Source organism: Ipomoea triloba, chromosome 5 (genome assembly GCF_003576645.1).
Source record: "Ipomoea triloba cultivar NCNSP0323 chromosome 5, ASM357664v1".
Taxonomy (NCBI): domain Eukaryota; kingdom Viridiplantae; phylum Streptophyta; class Magnoliopsida; order Solanales; family Convolvulaceae; genus Ipomoea; species Ipomoea triloba.
This window is the reverse complement of record NC_044920.1, coordinates 24,959,027-24,983,287: the sequence shown is the minus strand read 5'-3', so window position 1 is coordinate 24,983,287 and position 24,261 is coordinate 24,959,027. Positions and strand designations below refer to the sequence as shown.

Genomic DNA, 24,261 nt, shown 5'->3' with positions numbered 1-24,261 from the left:
AAAAAAAAAAAAAAAAAAAAAAAAAAAAAAAAAAAAAAAAAAAAGTATTGAAAAGAAGACTGAACAGAGAAGACAACCAAAAGAACAATAAATCATCTCCTAAAACTCTCTTGGGCGTTGTCAATCACAGCAGTCAGAGCAGAAGAGAGACTGCAAACAGCTACCCATGCAATCGTAAAAGCAAGAACAGCTGCACCACAGACAACAATCAAACGTAAGAGAAACACAAACCCCTGACTAGTAACCATGTCTCATAATTTTGTTAAAAAAAAAAAAAAAAATAAAAAAATAAAAAAAAAAGTAGAAGTAAGGTTACCACTTACCAGTCATCGATGGTTTTGTCTTGTTCATCTTGTAGTGGAGGGAAGTTTTTAGCGGTGGAGGTGTCTATGGACTGAACTTGTGGAGGATCCATCTTTGTTTTTCTGTCTTGGCAAATGGTACTGAGATGGAGAGATTTTATGGACCAACCAAAAGTGGGGATGACCGGAAGGGGGAGATGAGAATGGGTTTTAATATGCATTGAGTTGTGACTCACGTGATGGCACTATATTATTCGGGGTGGGTCCACCGAGGATAGCTCAATTGGTTGACTAATTCAATCCAGAATAGTATCTATAAGTAACTAATTAATTCAAAATAGTGTTTTGTCGGTGACCGACTAATTTAATTCAGAACAGCATTGTGTGCAAATTAAACGGAAAATCAGTTAAAATCGCTAAAACACATCTCAATATTTACTCTTTCATAAGCTTTTATGGCACAAACAACGGAAAATATGCACTTAAATTTGGGGCACAAACAATTTCTTACTATTGGCGGTAGGTGGCATAGTAGCATAGAGTGATATATGGGGCAAGAAAATCAATAATATTTATATAAATGCCCATCAAATGCTCAACTTTCCACAACATTCTTTTTATTGAATCCTGCCTTAATTTCTGCGATGGAGGTTTCAGACCTGTCTCTTGACCTTACCTTGCACGGCAATGGGTCAATGGTGCTTAAATGCTGACAAGAACTTCATTTACTCTCTATATGAACACAAGGATTCAAACATTTGGGGTATAACATTTCTTTTTGTGAAACACAACATAGAAGTACATAGAACAGAATTTTATTATGTCCACCTGACAAAACTAGGAAAAGATTCAGATTTCTTTTGGAACAAGCACCTTATCCTACTGAGCATAAAAGGTCTAGTGGATTTCAGTGCCACTACTTTGCCATAGGATCATTCTACGCAGTTTCAGACTTGTCAAAATGTGTAGCTCGAATGTTGCACACAGGCATCTCGGGGTACTTGCTCAGAAGTTTCAGCCCTTGGTCGATATCGAGGTCATGCATCAACACTTTGTCCCCAATATCTAGATTGCTCACGTCCACCTCAATCTTTTGAGGGATTTTCTCGGCAGGGCATAAAAACCTGAGACTAGTCCTTGCCTTGTTTAGACGACCTCCTGTTTTCACCCAAAGGAAAAACAAAAGCCAGCAGTCACATTGTGTAGTGTGCGGGAGTTGAACATTTGCACAATTATAGGCATCAATGTAAATTCACATCCCTACACTCATTTACTATTTTCCAGTTCTAGTTAACCAATACCCTGGTAGCAAACCACACAAAAAGGAGTCACAGGAAATTGCTAGGGGGAAATAACAAAAGCAATACCAAATTCAAGATCTCAACTGAAGAGACATATAGATGTGTTTCTCAACAGGATAAGTTTAGGAATATGTGTGTGTGTGTGTGTGTGTGTGTGTGTTAATCTACAGATCCAAAATTTTGACAGTATAATCACTATAATGAAATAAAAATGATCTCCGATTTCTCCTCAAAAGCTAAATGACTTCAAGACACCAAAACCACAATTAGACTAACTTATGCCAATCCTATCATGAATTTTCAATAATCACAAAAATAAGGAACACATTAAGTTACTCAAGTTAGTTCCTACAGGATTTTAAAATTCAGATAAAACTTTCATTTTTGTTCATTTGTTTATTTTTCTTCTGGGTGGGTGGGGTCTGTGGGGAGGGGGGTGGTTGTGGACTTGTGGTGTTAGGGTAGGTCAGGTAGACAGGATGAAGAGAAAAGCTTGAACTCTGGAGGCAAAGGGTGCCAGTGGTTGGATGGAATCAAGTTAAAATTCACAATTTTGATTAGTTTTGCAAGAGGCTTTGTTCTTTTTAGACCACCATGTCTATATTTTTGGAAATTACAGAATATTAGAGTGGATATCTAGTCATGGAGTACTATATTCCATCTTTATGGCCCTGAAATTTTCCAGACATTTCTAATATAGAAATTCAAAATGCCTTCGAAAATAGGCACTTTCCTAGGCTGAGCGCCTGAGCTTTATGAAAAGAGGAATGGATCATTTGTTTAGTCAGTTCCTAAAAAAAACTCATCCAAGTCTTTCAATCTTATGAAAATTGCTTTATTCCTACTTCGTATGCCTCAAAATTAAGAATTTCACTTATGAGTTATGATCAATACTTGTATTGTTATCTCACGAGTGGGTCATTATGATGCATCCCATGAAAGCTTCAGTATCAGCTAGTCATGGAGTACTATATCTAAGTATCTAACAAACAAAATCAATCAAGATAGGGTTCCTTATAAAACACATACTCCATATTTTGAAATGCAAAATACAGTGAAGATAAGCAGTTCAAGGGGCGCACATATTTAAAATGGAGTATAAACCAGTTCGCTCAGCTCATGGAAAAAAGCTGGTGCATTTATGAATGATTCATTATCATCTTATTGCTATAGTGCAGGAAAACTAAGAAGAATACAGATAAGTAAAACTAAACAAGGAATTGCATTAAGAAGAATAGCAAAAGACAAACCTTTGTTGACACCAGGGCAGACGTCTTCTCCTTTAAAAACAATAGGGATATCCACCTTCAATTTCGATCCATCTTCAGCCCATACAAACACCAAATTCAATATCTTCCCAGTCTCTTTATCTCTGTGAATCTACATTGCGGGAAAGAAATGACTCAAATGAGAGAGAAATCCATAAAACGCATCAACTAATGATATACATTGCTCGTGAAAATACGAGTATCACTTGCCTTAATGGGCAGTACTTTCCCGGATTCAAGTAAAGTCGATGAACCCGAGCCGGCCCGGATCTGGAACGGAAATGTTGTGGAGCAGAAGAAAGGGGAATCTACGGAGTTGAGAATGGTCTTAATCTGCTTTCTCTCGGTCGTGAGGAGGCGTTTCCGGGAGACGGAGGCCGTCGCGGCGATGGAAGTCGGATCGCTAGGTTTTGTTTGGACGTAGCTCTGCGAGAAGACGACGGCGGGGATACGGCCCTGGGCTCGATCCCTAGCGGAAACTCTGTTCCCAGTTACCTCCCTTGGGATAGCCTGAATTGTGAAATATGATCGTCGGCTCGGCGCCTCCGTCGCGCTTCTTAAGCCGGTGCCGGCAGCCGCTACCGTGCGCCACCACTTCGTCATGTTGTCCGGAGAAAATCAAGCTGGCTCGGTGAAAGGGTTCAGTCCTGTCTGTCACTTCCAGAGTCCCAGGGTTTAAGCTTTCTGGGCCGAGACCCGATAGTTTGGTGTTTTTGGGTTTAAATGTGGCCCTTTGTAGCAGTCGGGCTTCTGTTTATGGGCTTCAAATCAATCAATATCCCATTAAAGATCAAGTAGTGGACCACTCTGTCGCAAATTTTACTGTGGACCGTGGTCCACGTAGTACTATGAACTATAGTTCAAAACGGTGAGACATGTTATTTAATTTAATTTTATATATATTGCAGTTTTATTTTTATTTTGAACACACCAAATTACGAGATCTTGTAAAATTTAACGACTGCAATTTCTTTAAGTTAAAAGAAAACAACGTCATTTTCATACCATGGTCTACATTATAACAACCGGCACGGTAAACAAAATAAATGTTAATTTTGTATGGAAAAAGCTAAGCTCACAATCCATGTAACGAATAACATGCAATGGTGACCGAAATGTTTTTGGAACATTATTTTCATAGTTAAAAGTTATAAGTTCAGTTTTTATTAATACTTTATAGTCATTTGTTATATAAAATCTTTCTGATGTACAAGTAAATCATGTCATTATTGTTATTATTAGGGATATTAGGGATGTGTTAGATCGTACTCCTTTCATTGAAGACACCAATATCCTTTCATCTAATCTAAGAGGTCGTTGGTTTATATACCTCTTTATAATCATATTGGATCAATGTGTATGACTAGGAATGAAGAATTTACCTTTTTTTGAGTGACAAAATCCAATAATGTGCATTTAATAAACTTTATTTTGTGATTTTAGCTGACAGTAAATTATGAGGAGATAAATTATTATAGATTGTCTCAAATTAAAATAATAATAATAATAATAATAAATCGTTGTCATTAAAAATTGAATTTCTACTATACTAATAAGAGCCAAAGAGAGTTATGCCTAAAATGGGTAGAAAAAATGGCGGTCAAATTATTTAATCAAATGGATAATTCAAATGAATTATTTAATCAAATAAATGATTAAGATAATTCAGATTAATATTATTAATAGAGATTACCTAATTTAACCTTACTTTTATGATTATCTGTTAAGTTTTCCGTTAAATATTCTCTTCTCCGTTAACTTTTAACTTACCCATTAATTTCTATAAGAAAGGTCTTAGGTTCGAAACTCATCTCAATCAAATTTGACATAATTAAGTTTCTCACTCTATTTTACTCTTATTAAATTAAATAAATTAGTAGCTACAACAAAAAATGATACATATGTATTTCTTTAATTTAGAATTATGTGTCTACAATACCTTTATTTGAAAAAATTATTCATTATCAAAAAATTAACTTAAATAAGAGAAATAATTTCATTAGTTATATTGTCTTTATTTTTTTCTCATGCAATGATTCTTTACATTCAAATTTATCAATTGATATTCATTACATTGTCTATTATCTTATTTTTACAATATCTTGTAATTAAATATCAAAGTTATAGTACAAAATAATGTTATATATTTAGTTTCCAAGTATTTTATTAATACTATGAAATTTTTTTTAAAAAATAATTTGAAGCTAATTATATTAACTACTTGGGGATTGGTTGACGAGAATACTCAAATAATAACCCAACAAATTGAAGCGGAATCACTCTATACTCAAATAATAACCCAACAAATTGAAGCGGAATCACTCTATTTTACAATAATAACCCAACAAATTGAAGCGGAATCACTCTATTTTACTCTTATTCAATTAAATAAATTAGTAGTTACACCAAAAAATGATACATATGTATTTTTTTAATACCATGAAAAACCAAAAAATGATACATATGTATTTTTTTAATACCATGAAAAAAAAAAAAATGATACATATGTATTTTTTTAATACCATGAAAAAAATAAAAAAGAATCATATGTATTTTTTTAATACCATGAAAAAAATAAAAAAGAATAGTTTGAATTTTTTTAATACCATGAAAAAAATAAAAAAGAATAGTTTGAAACCATTTAATACCATGAAAAAAATAAAAAAGAATAGTTTGAAACCAATCATATTAACTACTTGGGGGATTTGTTGACAATGAAAGTACTCAAATAACACATCACCCAGCAAATTGAAGCGAGAAACTACCTTTTAGTATCCTTGGAATACATAATATTTTTAATTTTCAAATTTTTATTAATTTATTTAATCTTTTTTCTTAAACTAGGGATTTCTTTATTCACAATAACTCATTCAACAATAATAGTTGAATCAAATGAACCCCAATCAGAACACCTAAAGGAAAGTCCATAGCTCCTATATCATAATCTCATTGCATGACGTTGTCATCTATGCTACCAACAATAACCGAATTGCAAATAACACACTACCAACAAAAAGGAAGAGAACAAATAGTAAAGATGAAGATAATGACAACGTTACTCAAAAGAGAATTAAGAACATTTAGAAAAATTCAAATTAAAAGTAGTATTTATTTAGACTATCATTTTTAGACCAAATATTTAGACTATCGATTTTACAAGGTTGCAAACATTTATTTTAGTAATAATTATAATGAATTTTCTATATTATCTTGGATTCATATACTTTGAGTTAGATATTTAAATAAAAAAATTCGACATTCAATTACCCATGTATAAACTTCTCCTATATAATCTTGCATTGATATACTTTCAAATATTTATTTAAATACAAACATTGGGCATTAATCCATTCGCGCAATGCGCGTATAAAACTAGTATAATTTATAATTATCAAGCAAACAGTATGACAAACTTAATTGTTGTTTACAAAAGGTTGAATTCCCAACTCTAAGGGCCCCATGTCCTGGGCCGACAGAGCATCTGATAAGATGTAAATCATGGTAATTCCCCTCTCACTTTAAGAGGTTACTCCACACTGTCGCGAGTGAGGCTCAATCTCGGGTCATTGTTCTCAAACTTTATCCCTATGACCAACTGTCTATGTTAGTAGTTTGACAAACTTAGAGCATCTATAGTAGTGATTTTTATTTGATTTTTGGTAGAAAAAATATGATTTGGTGTAAAAGCAACTAATGTGGAATGAATTTTTTTTGTGAAAGTTTACTCTTGCAAGAACAAAATATTTGTCAGAAATTAAAAAAAAAAAATGGTAGGCGTTTGTTTCCCATGCGTCCGCTAGGGCGCTTTAGAGTGACTTGCTATTCTAAAGTTTTCAATGATCAATTCCTTTTTTTGTTTTTTTGTTTTTGTTTTTGTTTTTACTTTTCTTTTTTCTCTTCTATTTTATCTTTCTTATATATCACCTAAAAAATTGTGCAAAATTTCTAAGGTCCTGTTTGGTAAATTGCTATAAGGTATAATTAATTGATAATATTAACTGATCATAAAAAAGTGTTTGGTAAATTAGCTGATAGCTATTTGTTATAATTTTTTTCTCTCAAAAGGCTAATTGAAAATGTTGCTTTCGGTAGTCTTTTGAAATTTAGTATTTTAGAGTTAAAAAAAAAACTTATTAATCAAGCACTTAAATTAATTTTTTAATCAAGTCAAATAATTAATAATAGCTAAATAGATCAAAATTGGTTGATAAGTTAATTATTTACCAAATAGTGCCTAAGTGATATGAATGTTCTTAATTTGCTCTTAACTGATATTGTATATGGTAGCTAAGAATATGGCTTTTGGGGTGGGTAAATAGGGAATGAGATACAATAATTGGCCATAAATTTACACATGAGGTTGTCGTCTTTCCCGAAAACGAATATGCTTTCCTTGCCTTGGTATCGTGAATCACGCCAAACAATTATCCAAACCAGGGGCAATTTCGGCATTACGGTAAGAAACGCCCAGTCGGCTTCGGAAAACGACACCGTTACATTATCCTTACCTACTCCAGCGCAGCGTCGCCTCGTCAACTTCACTTCTCCTGTCTTCTATCTTCCCCAATCCACTGTTCCCACACACACAAATAAAATAATTCAAAAATTAAACCCAAAAAGATATTATTTTATAGCCGACCAAGCCATACAAAAATATCTTCTCCTCCAAAATTATTAAAATTAAAAAAAGAAAAAAAGAAAAAAAAAGAAACTTGAAAGTACAGATATGCAACCGCCTTCCGTCTCTAACTCCATCTCCGTTCACTGAATGCTTTACTGGTTCGAGGGCAAATCCGTCATAATAATACCGTACTTCTCCCTCCATCGTTAGTCAACCGGCGGTTTTTCACGATCGGCGGCGGCGACGTTTGACTCGTGGGATGTGAATTTGGTTTTTGTTGGGTTTAGTATCGGTTACGGCCTGAGAAGCTGAGCGGAAAATGGATCGGGTCGGGATGGCGGCGGGGCCGGGTTTGGATATGCCGATCATGCACGACAGTGACCGCTACGATTTCGTGAAGGATATCGGGTCGGGTAATTTCGGCATCGCCCGGCTCATGAGGGATAAGCAGACGAAGGAGCTGGTTGCGGTGAAGTATATCGAGAGAGGAGATAAGGTTAGACTCCTGTGAGACTAGTTTTGTTATATGCTGTACTTCTGTTTGACGCGCAATTGTTGCGGTTTGGCGTAATTAGGGAATCGGTAGTTTTTGACAAGTTTCGCTTGTTATGCCAAGTGTTAAGATTACTATAATTGTTGTTCCATATTAGCTAAATATGGTTTTGCTTTGAGATTTTTGTTTTCCGGTTTCTCTCTATGCGAATTTGTAATTGGCGATGAATATGAATTTGCTGCGACCGGAAATAAAATTTTATGGTCCGTTCTAATGGAATCATGCAAGTTTAGTCAGAATTAATGGAGCTCGGCATATGAATGCTACATTTACGGTGACTTATAGTATCTTTAGCTGTATATCTCTCTGTAGGTTTAGCAGCATGGTGTTAGTGTTGTCTCTTTAATTTATAGCTATTCCCTGTTTCCAGCAATTTATACAATCATTTCCCTGATTGAGTTGAGTAGTTGACTGGTGGCTCTGAGCTCCCACATTTGTTCCTGTTGCTGCATTAGAGCTGTGATGATATAGACTGAAATGTCTGTGTTTTTGCCATTATCTAGGATTAAGTTAATACCTAGAGTGATTTTGTTTGTGTGTGAAATTGAGTGCTCTGAGGCTTTTGATTGCAGATAGATGAAAATGTTCAGCGAGAGATCATAAATCACAGGTCCCTGAGGCATCCTAACATTGTCAGATTCAGAGAGGTTTCTTGCTATATCCCCTTTCGCCTTTTTGTATTTTAATGTGTCCTATGTGGCATAGGAGTGATTCATCTGTCTAAAAATTTTGCTTTAGGTGATTCTAACGCCAACTCATCTGGCTATTGTTATGGAATATGCATCTGGTGGCGAGCTTTTTGAGCGAATCTGCAATGCAGGGCGGTTTAACGAGGATGAGGTTCTGATCTGTTACTAGCATATCATTTTCTTTATGAGGAATTTTATGTGCTCATTGTAATTCTTGTCACAGGCTCGCTTCTTTTTCCAACAACTTATATCTGGAGTCAGCTACTGCCACTCTATGGTAATTTATTTTTCTGGTCCCCACCAAAAGTCTTATATTTTGTCGGTAGATGTAATGTTTTGATTTTTTGTTTATTCATTTCTCGTGATGTTTATGTTGATGAAGCAAGTATGTCATCGGGATCTAAAGCTGGAGAACACATTGCTTGATGGAAGTGCTGCTCCTCGTTTGAAGATATGTGATTTTGGCTATTCTAAGGTACTTTCTCATAGTTAGTTCTTAATTAAAGTCAATGACACATAGGAAGTACTAAGCGCACAGCCCTTCACTGGAAGTAGAAGATAGTGAAAATGTGATCTTTTTAACAACTTCCATGAGTTCCCTCTCATTTTCTTCGTTACTAGTGTGTATACATATGTGGGCATGATCCCTTCAAGTTGCACTGGCTTTGTAATTTTCTGATTATTGCTGCGTTTGACAGTCATCTTTGCTGCATTCACAACCCAAATCAACAGTGGGAACTCCAGCGTACATTGCTCCTGAAGTGCTGTTAAGGCAAGAATATGATGGCAAGGTAGGCATTCCTAATACTGTTGCAGATTATTATCTTGCATAATTTATCCCCACTTTTGAAGATATCAAGATGCCTTCTGCATTATGCATTTGACATTTTGACTATTTAATTAGCATGTTAAGTACGGGACTATATATTCCACATATGAAAGGTATTGGTTATAAATTCTTTTACTTTTAAAGTACGTTGGACAAGGAGACTTTAGACTTTCTTTGTGTTTGGTTATCTAAATTGTTGCGGAATCTAGTGTAGAGAACTAGAGATCCATTAGCAGCTTATGATGTTAAGTATGAGTAATGTGCATACTTGTTTCTTTGTTTATGCACTTTTTGTTATTTCTGCATGTCTTTATTTATGACCTCTCATTGCAAAGTTTCTTAGACCACTTTCTGACCTTGAAGAGACTGAATGCAGACCTAACATACTGTTGCAGGTTGCAGATGTATGGTCATGCGGTGTAACATTGTATGTCATGTTGGTGGGTGCATATCCCTTTGAGGACCCTGATGAGCCAAAGGATTTTAGGAGGACAATAAATGTACGGAGTAATTGATTAAACTCTTATATTTACTGCTTACATATTCCATGATATTGTCTTACATAATGCTAATCTGGTTATCTCTATTTGTGCTCAACAGAGAATCCTGAGTGTTCAGTATTCAATTCCAGAGAACATTCAAATATCTGAGGAATGTCGCCATCTAATCTCAAGGATATTTGTTGGAGATCCTGCACAGGTTTGTGATATTCTAAAGAAATTTGATACATTCTCTAAAGCAGTTGTCTTGAGAAGAAGGTTATAGTTTTATTGCTTTTTTGTTGATTTTGTACTGGGACTTGCAGTTAAGTTTTTCTATCTTGACTATATTGTTTATCATTATGCTTTAATTTTTTGGCTGTTGCTACGTGTTATCAGCTCTACTAGTTATGATAAGTAGTACTACATATTTGTTATCTGGTTAAGACTTTATGAATCGTCAATGTGTTTTGTGACAGAGAATCACTATGCCAGAAATCAAAAATCATGCTTGGTTTCTAAAGAACCTCCCTGCCGACCTGATGGATGACAATATGATGAGCACCCAGTTTGAGGAGCCTGACCAGCCAATGCAGAGCATAGATACTATCATGCAAATAGTCTCTGAGGCAACCATACCCCCAGCTGGTCTGTATAACCTAGAACTGATGGATGATGACATGGATGACTTAGATTCCGATCCTGATCTTGATGTTGACAGCAGCGGGGAGATTGTGTATGCAATGTGATCAAGGAAGAACGAAGCGCAAGCTTGGCCATGTGAAGATTGAGACAAGAAATTCCAATGTCGTGTCTATTGCCAACCACATTTTGGGAGTTCTCATCTTTGTTTTCGATTAATCATCCGTCATTGCATGCCAGATTAGTAGGGGCACCATGCAGCTTTTGCCTGTTGTCGGAAAAAAAAAAACAAAAAAAAAACTACTGGTTAGTCTGCATTATAGAGAGATGTTGTTGAAAGAATAACTAGGTTGCAGTGGTTTGTTAAATTTCTATAGCTTGTATACATCATATATGTACTGAGTTTATTATTGATGGTCTTGGTCTGTAGGTCTACCTTGTTGTTGTTGTTGTTGTTGTTGTTGTTGTTGTGTTTATGTTGAAAGGCTGCTGGCATTGTATATGGACGTATAAACTGCACTTGTGTCTGTCTTAGCTTGTGATGCAATACCTTTTTCATATGTATTGCTTAATTCAGTTCCCTTTCTTTCTTGCTTGCTGTGTAATGTCTTGCTCTTCTGTGCGTATGTTTTTGTGACCTAGGATGCGGTTATTAATCGGAGAAAATAGATAAATAAAATCAGAGAAATTGGAGAAAGGAAAACTAATGCCTCAAGGTTATGATGAAAACCACATTTGAAGAATTCAAAACGGGGATGTGAAATGTGTTAGAAACAATGAGCACTTCAATTGTTCCGATTCAAATCAATTCTCCACAATAAAAGAACAAGAGACAGGAATGTTTTGAACGGCAATCACAAAAGCTTCAAACTTTAACACCTTCCAAAGCCCTTTGTCAATTGGACTTTGACTAGAGAGTGGACACATTAATCACAGGGCAAAAATGAAAACGGATCAAGGGAATTGAACCCGACGTGAATCGAACACGCAACCTTCTGATCTGGAGTCAGACGCGCTACCATTGCGCCACGGATCCACTATGTGATAGCTTAGTAAGTATAACATGTTATAACAAAAGTTTGTTTCTTGGAAATGAGTGGAGTGCTTATATGTCCCAAGAAGGGCAAGAGGCAACCTAGCAATTTGGAGTGAGAATCGGTTAGTTTTTAGTTAATAATTAAAATTTTAAAATTGAACTTTCATAACCGATCAATTAACTTTCATAATTGATATAACTGAACGTTTTTGGTCGATTAAATATAATCGTTTTTTTTTATAGGTAAAATAGTTAAATTTATTTTATTTATTTAATAGTGCAGTGCTGTCTAATCGATGGGCAATGTAACATATTACTAATTTTAGTAATTTACCTTAACCACTAAGTGTCTCTCATGCATCAGATATAGGACCTTAGACATCTACTTTGTTTTTTCTTATTTTTTTGGCACCTCTTGGGCTAGGTTGTAAGGTTTTGCAGCACTTTGAATGCAGTGCTGTCTTATTTATGGGTGGTAGCCTCCTATGTACTTACCTAAATTGCATAGTGTTTAATGGACTAAATTATTAAGGAAAACAAATAATATCTTAGTATTTATAATTAATTACAATTAGTGTCCTCTAGTACAATAGTAGTTTAATTAGTGAGATAGTGAGATACAAATGGACTATATTTATACATTATATGGTTAATAAATACGGTGCAATCTAACAACTCATTAAAATTAATGTGATAGAGTGTGAGCTTGCAAAATGTAAATGGGATGAGGTTAGATTTTTTTTTTTCTTTGGATAAATCTTTGGTTTTTCGGTTGGCTTTCGATTTTCTCTTGAAAAATCGATAACCAACCGAAAAACCGAAATAACAAAATTTTTTTTGACCTTAATAACCAAAAACCGAAATATTCGGGTGGTTCAATTTCCGGTCATCGATTTTCCGGTCGGTCCCATTTTTCTCTCACCCCTACTAGCAACCACCCGAGATCTTGCGAACCGTTGTGGTCTCCATAGTATCTTCCCTCAAAATCAAACAAAGCTCCTCATGGACATATCTCATCATCTGTTGTCCCTCGATCGTGTTTTATAATAAACTCCTTTGCAAGAAAATTTGCCACACAATTGGACTCTTAGAACAGATGATTATAATTCAAATTGCCCAATCATATTCCATAAAACTAGTCTAGGTTGTCGATAGCTGATTAGTTCAAACTAAAAATGTCATAGCTGATCGATTCAATTAAGAATACCAATAAACAACTCTCACGAAGGGTTAAACTTGATTGAATTATCAAGCTAATTGTTTAATCAACTTGGCTAATTAGTATCATTCTTAACTTAATTAAACTATATAGTGATACAACATGATGACACAAGATTAATATTACATAATTACATAGACAGGTGGCTATATACTTGCTGGTTGGTCCAATTATTAAATTATAACACTAAAAAAACCCATTCAATTCCCAGTGGTCTAAAGAGAAGATGCAAAAACATATAGAAGCGCATGCATGCAATGATGCCGCAGCGTCGGTAGCCATGTTGCAACACTATATATACCCACTTATTATAATTATTCACAATGATACATATATAAATCATGATGAACATTTGACGTTTTGTTCAAGTTACAGTAGTTTTCTATTAAATTCGTAGTTATTACTTGTAAATATGTACAGATAAATTATGTTTTTGTGTAATAATATCTTGCAAATCAAATAAAAGAGAGATAAATTGGACTATAAAGATCATGTGTGACGAGTTCGACCGAAAGAATGTTTACTGGAATTGAATTCGTAACCTTCTAGTACTAGAATCATGTTTCACTCACTCAATCATCTTTTACAGAGTAAGTTATAGAAATATTCTAATCTATCTGTAAATGCTCATTTATTAATCAGAAACTATAATTTGCTGCATATATGTCTTATCAATTATGATTTCTACTTAAATCATAAACTTCGTCCTGAGGACAAACAAATGTTGATCCAGACAAAGATAAAGACAATCGAAGATGAAACTAGGTTGTCAGGACTGTGACTCATGAAAATATGTTTGTTTTTTTTTTTTTATTAATAAGTAAAAGTCGACTAAGAGAGTTTAATTTGCATGGGATAAACTTATCTCCTGTGTAATAGTTCATAAACCACAATATATCTATTGTGTAATAGTTTGTAAACCATATAACACTTTGTGCATTGTGTTCGATAAAAAAAATATTGACAATAATTAAACTCGTGACTTTTAAAATTTTATATCAAAGAGTATTATATACTTCTTCTCCCAAAAGGTTGAATCCCCAACTCCAAAGGGTATACTAAAGGGTATTATATACTTTTTTGAAAACAAAGGGTATTATATACTTCTCCAGAAGGATATTATATACTAAGGTCAGAGATCGACATCATTAATTAGTTATTTCTATTTAAATCATAGTCTATATATAAACAAGATTATGATGTGACAACGAATATATGAATAACTCATGGCGATTTCTTGTGCTACCCAAGTTATTAGCCGCAACACTGCACGTTTTGGTGCTTGGAGCATAGTGGATATAGAAATCATAGTACTAATGTACAATCTTATACTAATGTTTGTTAAAATATTTTAGATATTCATTGGGTATTTGGGCACTATACTTGTCTGATCTTCATTTGTTGCATTACTTTTATTGGGTCGCAATAGGGCCAAAACCATAGAGTACGTGATTGTTTTATTTGCAAGTTTTACGTGTAGAACAAAATGTATAATAACCCAACTAATAAAACAAAACATCAATAAATGCGTATACTCTAAGAACACATAATCACCGAATCACATTAGCAATTATTCATGATATTATTTTCCATGAGTATACATTGAAGAATCATAATATGATGCCTTAGCATATTATATTTCAATTAAGAAGAAAAAAAAATACCTATGAGTATCGATGATATGACGTGAATCTCTTCCAGTTTAATCAGAAGTCTAATCTCACGTGTTTGAACTTGGAGAATATTGCAGGTATCTTAGTCACCCTTCGAGGTCCTATGCGAGTATGTGACATAATTAAATATGATTAGTATAAGTATGTGAGGATAACACAACTACCTTAATCGTCCTTTAAGGTCTTACTCGACATGAACATAATTAGTTTTGGTGTGTAGGGGGACACAATTAACTTAGCCACGCTTTGAATAATTGAAGTTCTACCCGTCACCGCTTTCAACTTTTTCCTATTCATAGTCCTTGACTTTTGCTCTAGTAACCATCTTCAGCTTTCTCTTTGATTGTCGTCTCCGACTTTCTATCGTTTGAATTATATGTATTTATAATTCTAAAAAATTGAGTTTAAGAAATAATTATGGAAGATCGAAGAAATGACAAATTGAAAAAAAAAAACAAAAAATTAGAAAAATGAAATAAACATCAATGTTACGTACTGAAATTTTAGTATGCAACAGAAGAAACCTTTGAAGAAAAAAAAACATACAATAACATTAATTAATTGTCTAATCCTATCTTGGATTAGAAGTTTGGAATATTCCACTCGTCGGTGACTAATTTGGGTAGCTAACCATCCACAATTTCGGTGTAAAGACTCCCACACTTACCAACCAACACATCACATGGCTCCCCATAATTTTATTGACTTTTTTAGCCACTGGATTTTTATTTACTTTAATTACCTCATCCAATTAAATAATTAATAAATAACGAATAATTGGCATGGGCATATATGTCTGCAGTCTATATGGCATATACTTATGATTACTTCCATTATAATTATATTTGTGCATGTAATCTTCCTTGTACTTAAAGATTCCAAGTGCCCCATGCATTTTATAATTAAAGCTTCATTTTTATTGCCAATGATTATTGATTATTCACAACTAATTAAGAATGTACTCTTTATATTCCTTAATTATTTGTAAATTAATTAAATTTATCATGAATTAATTGAAATAATACTGTCTGACGGTAATAATGTGTTTACCGGTATATTATTTGAGTAATATTTGAATATTTGAATACAATATTGAGCGTAATGCTCAGTGTACAAGAGAATTCGGTATGTATTCACTAGTAAGAAGTGTTGTCAGAGGTCCCCCCACCATGTGGTTGTGAGTCTTTTTATTCCTTTCATTGATGAGGAGTTGACCGTTGGACATCAATATCTGAGGTGTTGAATGCTGAGGAGCTGAACGTCTGTCATCAAGGCTGAGGAGCTGAACGTTGGCCATCAATGCTGAGGAGTTGGACCGTTGCACATTGATGCTGAGGAGTGAGGTGTCTTGGGTAGTTTGAACAGCAACTGTCTTGGTCAACGGTTCCGGGTCGGGTACCCAATTACCCTGTCACCAGCCCCCCACTCCCTAGCTAGCGAGAATGGCGGAGGTAGTTAGGGAGTATCAGCCAATCACTTGTGCTGAAATTTCGGTATGTTCAATTTTATTTTTTTTTTTACGCATCCTCACCTCGGTACCGTGTCGGGTCACACAACTGTGACTTCGGCACGGGGCCGAGGTCACATGACCTCGGCGCTGGGCCGAAGTCACGCGGCGATGTGACTTCGGCCAGTACCGAGGTCACGGGCGTGACCTCGGCCAGCGCCGAAGTCACACAACTGTGACTTCGGCCAGTGCCGAGGTCACGCCAGCGCCCGAAGTCACGGTGCGTGACCTCGGCGCTAGGCCGAGGTCACGCCGTAGCGTGACTTCGGCCAGTGCCGAAGTCACGGTACGTGATCTCGGCCAGCGCCGTGGTCACGGTCCGTGACCGTGCCTCGGTGTTGGGCCGAAGTCACGGTGCGCGTTTTTTTTTTTTTTTTGCTCAGGGCTCTTGCATGAGTTCACTTCGACCATTCGTAGGTTCGGTCAAAGGTCAGCTCTCCCGTTAGGTAGCTAGCGTGATCGGATCTCGTGCCGGCCCTAAGGGACTAGAGTGTGGTGTTTTCGTAGCAAAGCGTTAAGCTTTACCCAGAAAACACCCTCCGAGGTCAACTCTCCCGTCAGGTAGCTAGCGAGATCAGATCTCGTGCTGGCCTTAAGGGATTAGAGTGTGGTGTTTTTTGAATCCAAGCCCTTGGCTGGGCTCAGAAAAACACTCTCCCGTTAGGTAGCTAGCGAGATTGGATCTCGTGCCGGCCCTAAGGGATTAGAGCTTAGATTTTTTATTATTATTTTGTTTTTTGTTTTTTAACCAAATTGATCAGGGCAGACCATGACCAACTACTGAGTCCTTTTGCTTATGGAGGTGAACGCACAAGTGAAGGAGGCAGATGTACAAGTGGAGGCGATAGACGCATTTGAGGAGACGGATGCACCAGTAGAGGATGCGAGTGCACAAGTGCAGGAGGCGGATGCACAAGTGGAGGAAGCAAAAGCACTTGAGGAGCAGCGCCACTTGATGAGGTGACGCTGCTTGAGGTGGTGACTCTGCTCGAGCAGGTGACGCTGCTCGAGGTGGTGACGCTGTTCGAGGTGGTGATGCTGTTCGAGGTGGTGGCACTGCTCGTGGAGGTGACGCCACTTGAGGAGGTGATACCACTTGATGAGGTGACGCACCAGCTTGATGAGGTGACGCTGCTTGAGGAGCAGCGCCACTTGATGATGTGACACCAGCTTGGTGAGGTGACGCTGCGTGAGGAGCAGCGCCACTTGATGAGGTGACACCCGCTTGATGAGGTGACGCACCAGCTTGATGAGGTGACACCCGCTTGATGAGGTGACACCAGTTTGATGAGGTGACACCCGCTTGATAAGGTGACACCCGCTTGAAGAGCAGCGTCACTTGATGAGATGACGCTGCTTGAGGAGCAGCGCTACTTGATGAGGTGACACCCGCTTGATCTTGATGAGGTGACGCCCGCTTGATGAGGTGACACCAGCTTGATGAGGTGACACCCCTTGATGAGGTGACACCCGCTTGAAGAGCAGCGTCACTTGATGAGATGACGCTACTTGAGGAGCAGCGCTACTTGATGAGGTGACGCTGCTTGAGGAGCAGCGCCACTTGATGAGGTGACACCCACTTGATGAGGTGACGTTGCGTGAGGAGCAACGCCACTTGATGAGGTGACACCAGTTTGATGAGGTGACACCCGCTTGAGGAGCAGCGCCACTTGATGAGGTGGCCGACTTCAAACCAAGTGTTGGTCGAGGTCGGGCCTCGACCAAGTGTTGGCCGAGGGCTGACCTCGGCCAATTATATTATTATTATTGTTTTGTTTTGTTTTGTTTTTTTGTTTTTTTGTTTTTTTTTTTAATTTTTGACGAGGACTGACCTCGGCCAAACTTAATCGAAAACTTGGCCGAGGACTGATATTTTTTTTTTTTGAGCGCAAGATTGGCCGAGGACTGACCTCGGCCAAGTCGGAGTGTTTTTTGACGGGCCATCAGCGAATTACATGTTTTTTGCGTTGCGCGGACTTTTCCTCTAGCTCACTGTTTCTTGCTTCCTCGCCCAGGTCGCACCTCCTCCTCTTGGTGTTGGAAGCTAAAGGCTCAGGATCTTCTTCCTTTCGCCACACATTGTCGGGTAGGCTTTGTTGATGCTGGTACTGTCCCGGATACTCAACGAATTGGGTAAAATATCCTCTCTGCACCAGTTCCTCTATTTGTCCTTTTAAAGTATGACACTCGTTAGTATCATGTCCAACCTGCCGGTGGAACCGACAGTACTTAGTTTGGTCCTCGCCCGTAGAAACTGCCATACACTCTGAGGGAAAATGCACCATTCCCATTTCCTCAGCGTGACTTAGAATCACGCTAATCGGGTGAGTAAGCGGTGTTAAGTGCCGCGGTGAGGCGAGACGAGGTCGCTCATCTCTTCCCTTCGTTGAGGGTGGTTGGTTTGGTCGTGGTGCCTAGCTGGGCGGACCAACTTTATCAGGTCGCCCACTCTTTCGTCCTTCCTCATCATCCTTTTTTCTCCTGTCAGCCTCCTCTGCGTCTGCGTACCGGTTGGCCGTTCTCATGAGTTCCTCATAAGAGCGTGGGTGGTGGGTGTTCAGTAGTTTGTGGAAATCGCCTGACCTCAGTGCTTGGATGAAGGTGAGAATTGCTGCCTTCGAGTCGAAGTCATATACGCTGTTGACTTCTTTTTTCCATTTGCTTAAGAAGTCTCGCAGGCTTTCCCCCTTATCCTGCTTTACCCCGCCGAGATGTGAGAATGGTTTCTTATGTTGTATACTTCCTGAGAAATAGGACAAGAAACTTTTGGATAGCTCTGCAAAAGTTTGAATTGATCCGTCCGGGATTGTGTTAAACCAATCCTGAGCCGTTCCGTCCAAAGTGGACAAGAATGCTCTGCACATGATGGCATCGCTTGCCCCAATCATGACCATGGCTGCCTTGTATCTTGTCATATGGGTACGTGGATCCGAAGTGCCAGTGTAGGCCTTGATGGTGGGTAGTCGAAAGTCTTTTGGAAGAGGAACTTCCATTATGTCAGGAGAGAATGGAGCAGCCATTCTTACTTCAGGTTCTGGTGAGTGTTCTCTTGCGTCTACTTTCTTTTCCAAATCATCTATCTGCCTTTGGAGTCTTTCCACCAGGCCTTCTTGTGGTGTTTTGTGTCTTGTGGAGTGACGCGGAGCCAATCCACCAGATTCGCCCATCCTTTCTCCGGATGGTCGTTTGGTTACTGCCTTTCCTGCTTGGGCACGGGGACCTCTATTGGAGGATCCTTGCACCCCCAGCCGATCTCGAATAGATCTAGAAGCCGCCGGTCGTTCTCGAACAGATCTGGAAACTGGTTGAGTTCCACCTTCCTGTCGTTGAGTTCTGTTTTGCCTCGGAGATTGCACTTCTTCCTCCAAAGGGGGTGGTGGCAGTAAGATCTGGCCTTGCATTCCTACGACTAGTTGGGCCACCGTCGCCGCCGCCTGTTGGATGAACTGCGCTGCTGCCTGAAGGTCCACCACCTGGGCGGGAGCAGCAGTTGCTGGGAGGGGAGTACCGCCACCACCATGGTTGTTGTTGAGTTGGCTAGTGCGGCCACCACCATGGTTGTTTTTGAGTTGGGTAAGGAGGTCACCTTCTCTGCGGTTATTGTTGTTGAGTTGGCTGCGAAGGTCACCTCCACGGTTACTGTTGAGCTGCTCACGAAGATCACCCGAGGGGAGACCCTTGTTCACCTGACTAGGTGTATGCGAGCTGCTGGATCCAGATGCCATTGATAGTGATGAGATCAACCGTGTGGTTTTTTGATTTTGTGATTTTAGCCTGAGATCTGATCTCGGCTCTCAATGAAAGCACCAATGACGGTAATAATGTGTTTACCGGTATATTATTTGAGTAATGTTTGAATGTTTGAATACAATATTGAGCGTAATGCTCAGTGTACAAGAGAATTCGGTATGTATTCACTAGTAAGAAGTGTTGTCAGAGGTCCCCCACCATGTGGTTGTGAGTCTTTTTATTCCTTTCATTGATGAGGAGTTGACCGTTGGACATCAATACCTGAGGTGTTGAATGTTGAGGAGCTGAACGTCTGTCATCAAGGCTGAGGAGCTGAACGTTGGCCATCAATGCTGAGGAGTTGGACCGTTGCACATTGATGCTGAGGAGTGAGGTGTCTTGGGTAGTTTGAACGGCAACTGTCTTGGTCAACGGTTCCGGGTCAGGTACCCAATTACCCTGTCACTGGCAAATTATATAATTTACAAATAATATACCGGTAACACATTATTACCGTCACATATGTTTAATTATCACAATTAATAAAAGATATCAACGTAACAATGTAAACTTTACTTCTTTTTCATTTTCATCCTTGCTTTCTATTCTTGATCTCTTAATCTCGTTTATCTCAACAAATGTATTCTATAATTAAATGATGTAAAGGATAAAGACAACACCATGAAAGTTGGTATTCCGCTATTAGTGTGGTGGACGCCGGGATTAATGGAGTTTTTATCTTTCAGCTCTACCTGCTCTTCTTTCTTTTGGGTGTTATTCAAAAAGAAAAAACAAAAAGGGTTTCTCAATAATTGCGCGAAAACGCATAAAGCCCGGCGAATACGGAATATTGAAGTTGGCGTTTGAAATGTTGGGTCCAAGAGTCCATCTCTGCTCCTTTTCAAGCCCAGTCAATATATATATATATTTATGGAGGGTTTGTTGGGATCTGACACTCTGATATAGGAGCTCAAGAAACAGAGCTAATTAGTACCCACATTTCACATTTCACATTTCACATTTCTACTCATTCTTTCCAATTTTGTAGCTTAGATTGCAACAACCAGATAGTGTGATTCAAGCGGGGTGAGTTTTGTTTTCCGATTTGACAATGCATTTCTTGGATTTTCTTGATCTGCTAGTGTGAAATCTGATAAAATTGTAATGGGTTTGCAGGTTTGGGGTTTAAGAAACAGAAATGGGGAAAATGGGGTTGAGGTGTTTGGTTTTTGCAGTCTTGGTTTTGTGGAGCTTCTCATCTATGGTGAAAGGGGAGGATGATTACAAGTATTTCACTTGGACTGCCACTTATGGAACTGCTTCTCCTCTTGGTGTTCCTCAACAGGTTGGCATTGCTTATTCCCAGTATTGTTTTAGAGCTGAATGCTTGCATTTTTGGTTGTGGATTTGGGTAAATCAAGATTGTGTTTCTTGGAACCCGGCCAAGTTAGTTAGGTTGTTGAAAGTTCGATAGTAGTAGCCTTCTTGGTTTGAGCCAGTAAATTATTGACAACCTAGGCTAATTTATTTATTTCATTGTCATTAAACAAAATATTGTGTTTACTTGCAGGTGATTCTCATCAATGGTCAATTTCCTGGTCCAAGATTGGATCTTGTGACAAATGACAATGTAATCCTCAACCTCATCAATAAGTTGGACCAGCCACTTCTCTTGACATGGTAAATCATAAATGCCATGCCCTCTCTTTATACTGTATATATTTCAAGAGTATATTCTGAATCTCTGATATCAAGCCTGCATTTTCCCTAAAGTTTCTTGAATTTCTTGTAGTGTAACATGCAATTGTACTATGTGTTGTAAATATTCTTGTCAATGGCATCTTGTCATGTATCTTTTGTGCAAGTGAGGGAAATGTACTCCTAAATGTGAAGTTGTGATGACTTTTAAAGTATAGGGGTAGCCATTTTGTAGCTTTTGTGTTAATTAAGCTGTCTAAAGAAACTATAGTTGTAAATTTATAAAGGGTCAAGTCTAATTGGAGGTCCATTTTCGATGTTTAGGAATGGGATCAAGCAGAGGAAGAACTCGTGGCAAGATGGAGTTTTCGGGACTAATTGCCCTATCCCGCCAAATACAAACTACACATACAAGTTTCAAACGAAAGATCAGATTGGAAGCTATACATACTTCCCGTCAACTTTCATGCAAAAAGCCGCGGGAGGGTTTGGAGCGCTTAATGTTTATGCAAGATCAGTCATTCCAGTTCCCTATCCGAAACCTGCTGGAGATTTCAGTTTACTTGTTGGTGATTGGTACAAGACTAGTCACACGGTGAGTATGGCGCATGTTTCATTTGATTATATAAGAAGATGACTTACAATGCAACAATTATATTACATAGTGTAACATATTCAGTCCGATTTTGACATCCTTAGGCATTAGGAATTAGGATAATCCCTCCTAACACGCTCAAATTGATTTTCGGCTGCATAAACATGAACGATTTTTGTTTGTTGCTTAACAGGCTTTACAACAAATATTAGATTCGGGAAAATCTCTGCCCTTCCCTGATGCCCTTCTTATAAATGGCCAGAGTCAGTCTAGCTTCAGTGTGAATCAAGGTTACTCTCACTCTCTCAGTACATGAAACATCTCAGTATTTCCCCCCCCGGAGAAATATGCTTTTGACAATAATCGTGTTTACTATCCAGGTAATACCTACATGTTCAGAATTTCAAATGTGGGATTGTCAACATCCATTAACTTCAGAATTCAAGGCCACAAAATGAAGCTAGTTGAGGTTGAAGGATCCCATGTTGTCCAGAATATGTATGATACGCTTGATGTGCACGTGGGTCAATCTGTATCTGTGCTCGTCACTTTGGACCAGCCGCCAAAGGACTATTTGATCATTGCATCTACAAGGTTCACTGGAAATGTTCTAAACTCCACTTCAGTGCTACACTACATAAACTCCGTCTCACCTGTTTCTGGGCCAATACCCGATGCTCCAGCCGGTCAATTTGACTGGTCTATAGTGCAAGCCAGAACATTCAGGTAACCATTAGTCACAATATCGCCTTACTAGCATATATCTTGGATAATGAGCGTAGTTGTAGCTTGAAGTGCTTATACTTTGCGATGGCATAATATCGAAATGTATCTGTTGTTGAAGGTGGAATTTGACTGCAAATGCTGCTAGGCCTAACCCTCAGGGGTCTTTCCACTATGGAAAAATTACTCCATCAATGACGATTGTGCTGGCCAATTCAGCACCGATAATCGGGGGAAAGCAGAGATATGCTGTCAACCGAGTGTCCCATATTGATCCCGACACCCCTCTCAAGCTTGCTGATTACTTCAACATCACCGGAGTCTTTAGTCTTACTGCAATTCAGAGCTCTCCTTCCGATGGTACACCTTCCCTAGCCACAGCTGTGCTCCCCACTTCTCTTCACCAGTTCATCGAAATTGTATTCCAAAACGACGAGGACACCATGCAGTCTTGGCACCTTGATGGCTATGATTTCTGGGTTGTAGGGTAAGTAATTAACTCAATACCTATACTGCACTATTCTCATTCTTGGTATGGTCACGATGAGCATTTGTTTCTTAACGACTTCCTATCGCAAACATTCACAGATTTGGCTTGGGAAAATGGACCGGAGCTAGTAGAGAGAGCTACAATCTTGTCGATGCACTTACTAGGCACACTACACAGGTAACAAATAAAACATTAAAACCCCAGATAAACAGCATTGCATTGGTTAGGCGGTTGACTTGGTAATCACAAGGTTACAAGTTTGACTTCCAACTGGAACAGCCTATTGGTCTTCTTGGTTTGAGCCAGTCAATTATGGACAACCTAGGTTGGTTTACCTCCTTGTGATTCTTTGCTGGTTAGGATCACAAAGCGGAATTTATCCAGTGCACAACCTCAGATAGTGGTTGTTGGTTTCCCTCGTTACCCAGAAAATCCATCTACTTTTCTTGCAAAGGAAAGCGCATTTACGCGCCCCTTCATTTTTCTTTCTTGCACATGCAGGTTTATCCTAAATCTTGGAGTGCTATATTGGTATCCTTGGACAACCAAGGAATGTGGAATTTGAGGTCTGCAATATGGGAAAGGAGGTACCTAGGACAGCAGCTCTATCTGAGAGTCTACAATCCAATTCAGAATTTTGCCAATGAATATGACATTCCTAATAATGCTCTGCTATGTGGAAGAGCTGTAGGTAGGCGTCATTAGAGATGGTCATTTTTTTTTGTGTTAGTTGGACCAGTCATGAAAGGTTGACTGCAAGAGATGATGATACCAAAAAGCAAATGTTTTTGTGCTTGAATTATATATGCCTCTTATTCAAATTGTATATCTGAAATCCTGAGTGTTGTTAAAACTAATTGTTGTTTTGTAGCATCATTATATTATTGATCCCCTTGAGATTATATCT

The 24,261-nt window shown here is 38.1% G+C and overlaps 3 protein-coding genes and 1 non-coding gene across 4 annotated transcripts; 2 read left to right on the top strand and 2 right to left on the bottom strand.

The window, feature by feature from the left end:
* Positions 1-902: 902 nt before the first annotated feature.
* Positions 903-3,549, bottom strand: LOC116019060 (50S ribosomal protein L25). The gene is made up of 3 exons (XM_031259136.1): positions 3,082-3,549; positions 2,854-2,983; positions 903-1,460 (listed from the first exon to the last, which is right to left on the bottom strand). Exons 1-3 carry the CDS (start codon positions 3,472-3,474, stop codon positions 1,240-1,242), a joined length of 744 nt encoding a protein of 247 aa, XP_031114996.1. The 5' UTR covers positions 3,475-3,549; the 3' UTR covers positions 903-1,239.
* Positions 3,550-7,546: 3,997 nt separating this feature from the next.
* Positions 7,547-11,276, top strand: LOC116019898 (serine/threonine-protein kinase SAPK10-like). Its single transcript, XM_031260267.1, has 9 exons — positions 7,547-7,988; positions 8,618-8,692; positions 8,784-8,885; positions 8,958-9,011; positions 9,117-9,209; positions 9,433-9,525; positions 9,959-10,063; positions 10,164-10,262; positions 10,522-11,276. The coding sequence occupies exons 1-9, from the start codon at positions 7,812-7,814 to the stop codon at positions 10,789-10,791; spliced, it is 1,068 nt and encodes a 355-aa protein (XP_031116127.1). The 5' UTR covers positions 7,547-7,811; the 3' UTR covers positions 10,792-11,276.
* A 372-nt stretch (positions 11,277-11,648) lies between these two features.
* Positions 11,649-11,720, bottom strand: TRNAW-CCA. The gene has a single exon. It is a non-coding gene; the product is annotated as a tRNA-Trp (tRNA).
* An 8,896-nt stretch (positions 11,721-20,616) lies between these two features.
* Positions 20,617-24,261, top strand: LOC116018792 (L-ascorbate oxidase homolog). Its single transcript, XM_031258790.1, has 9 exons — positions 20,617-20,934; positions 21,025-21,193; positions 21,419-21,528; positions 21,871-22,141; positions 22,335-22,431; positions 22,522-22,867; positions 22,986-23,351; positions 23,453-23,531; positions 23,856-24,261. The coding sequence occupies exons 2-9, from the start codon at positions 21,047-21,049 to the stop codon at positions 24,057-24,059; spliced, it is 1,620 nt and encodes a 539-aa protein (XP_031114650.1). The 5' UTR covers positions 20,617-20,934; positions 21,025-21,046; the 3' UTR covers positions 24,060-24,261.

What these genes read in the sequence shown, in the direction of transcription:
- LOC116019060 (XM_031259136.1), bottom strand. Translation starts at nt 3,474, where the DNA reads ATGACGAAGTGGTGGCGCACGGTAGCGGCTGCCGGCACCGGCTTAAGA. An exon ending in GGAAAGTACTGCCCATTAAG is followed by an intron (nt 2,984 to 3,081) that starts GCAAGTGATACT and finishes CCCGCAATGTAG; the next exon opens with ATTCACAGAGATAAAGAGAC. An exon ending in CTGCCCTGGTGTCAACAAAG is followed by an intron (nt 1,461 to 2,853) that starts GTTTGTCTTTTG and finishes GGGTGAAAACAG; the next exon opens with GAGGTCGTCTAAACAAGGCA.
- LOC116019898 (XM_031260267.1), top strand. Translation starts at nt 7,812, where the DNA reads ATGGATCGGGTCGGGATGGCGGCGGGGCCGGGTTTGGATATGCCGATC. An exon ending in GTGATTTTGGCTATTCTAAG is followed by an intron (nt 9,210 to 9,432) that starts GTACTTTCTCAT and finishes TGCGTTTGACAG; the next exon opens with TCATCTTTGCTGCATTCACA. An exon ending in ATTTTAGGAGGACAATAAAT is followed by an intron (nt 10,064 to 10,163) that starts GTACGGAGTAAT and finishes TGTGCTCAACAG; the next exon opens with AGAATCCTGAGTGTTCAGTA.
- LOC116018792 (XM_031258790.1), top strand. Translation starts at nt 21,047, where the DNA reads ATGGGGAAAATGGGGTTGAGGTGTTTGGTTTTTGCAGTCTTGGTTTTG. An exon ending in CTCTTGGTGTTCCTCAACAG is followed by an intron (nt 21,194 to 21,418) that starts GTTGGCATTGCT and finishes GTTTACTTGCAG; the next exon opens with GTGATTCTCATCAATGGTCA. An exon ending in GTGCAAGCCAGAACATTCAG is followed by an intron (nt 22,868 to 22,985) that starts GTAACCATTAGT and finishes CTGTTGTTGAAG; the next exon opens with GTGGAATTTGACTGCAAATG.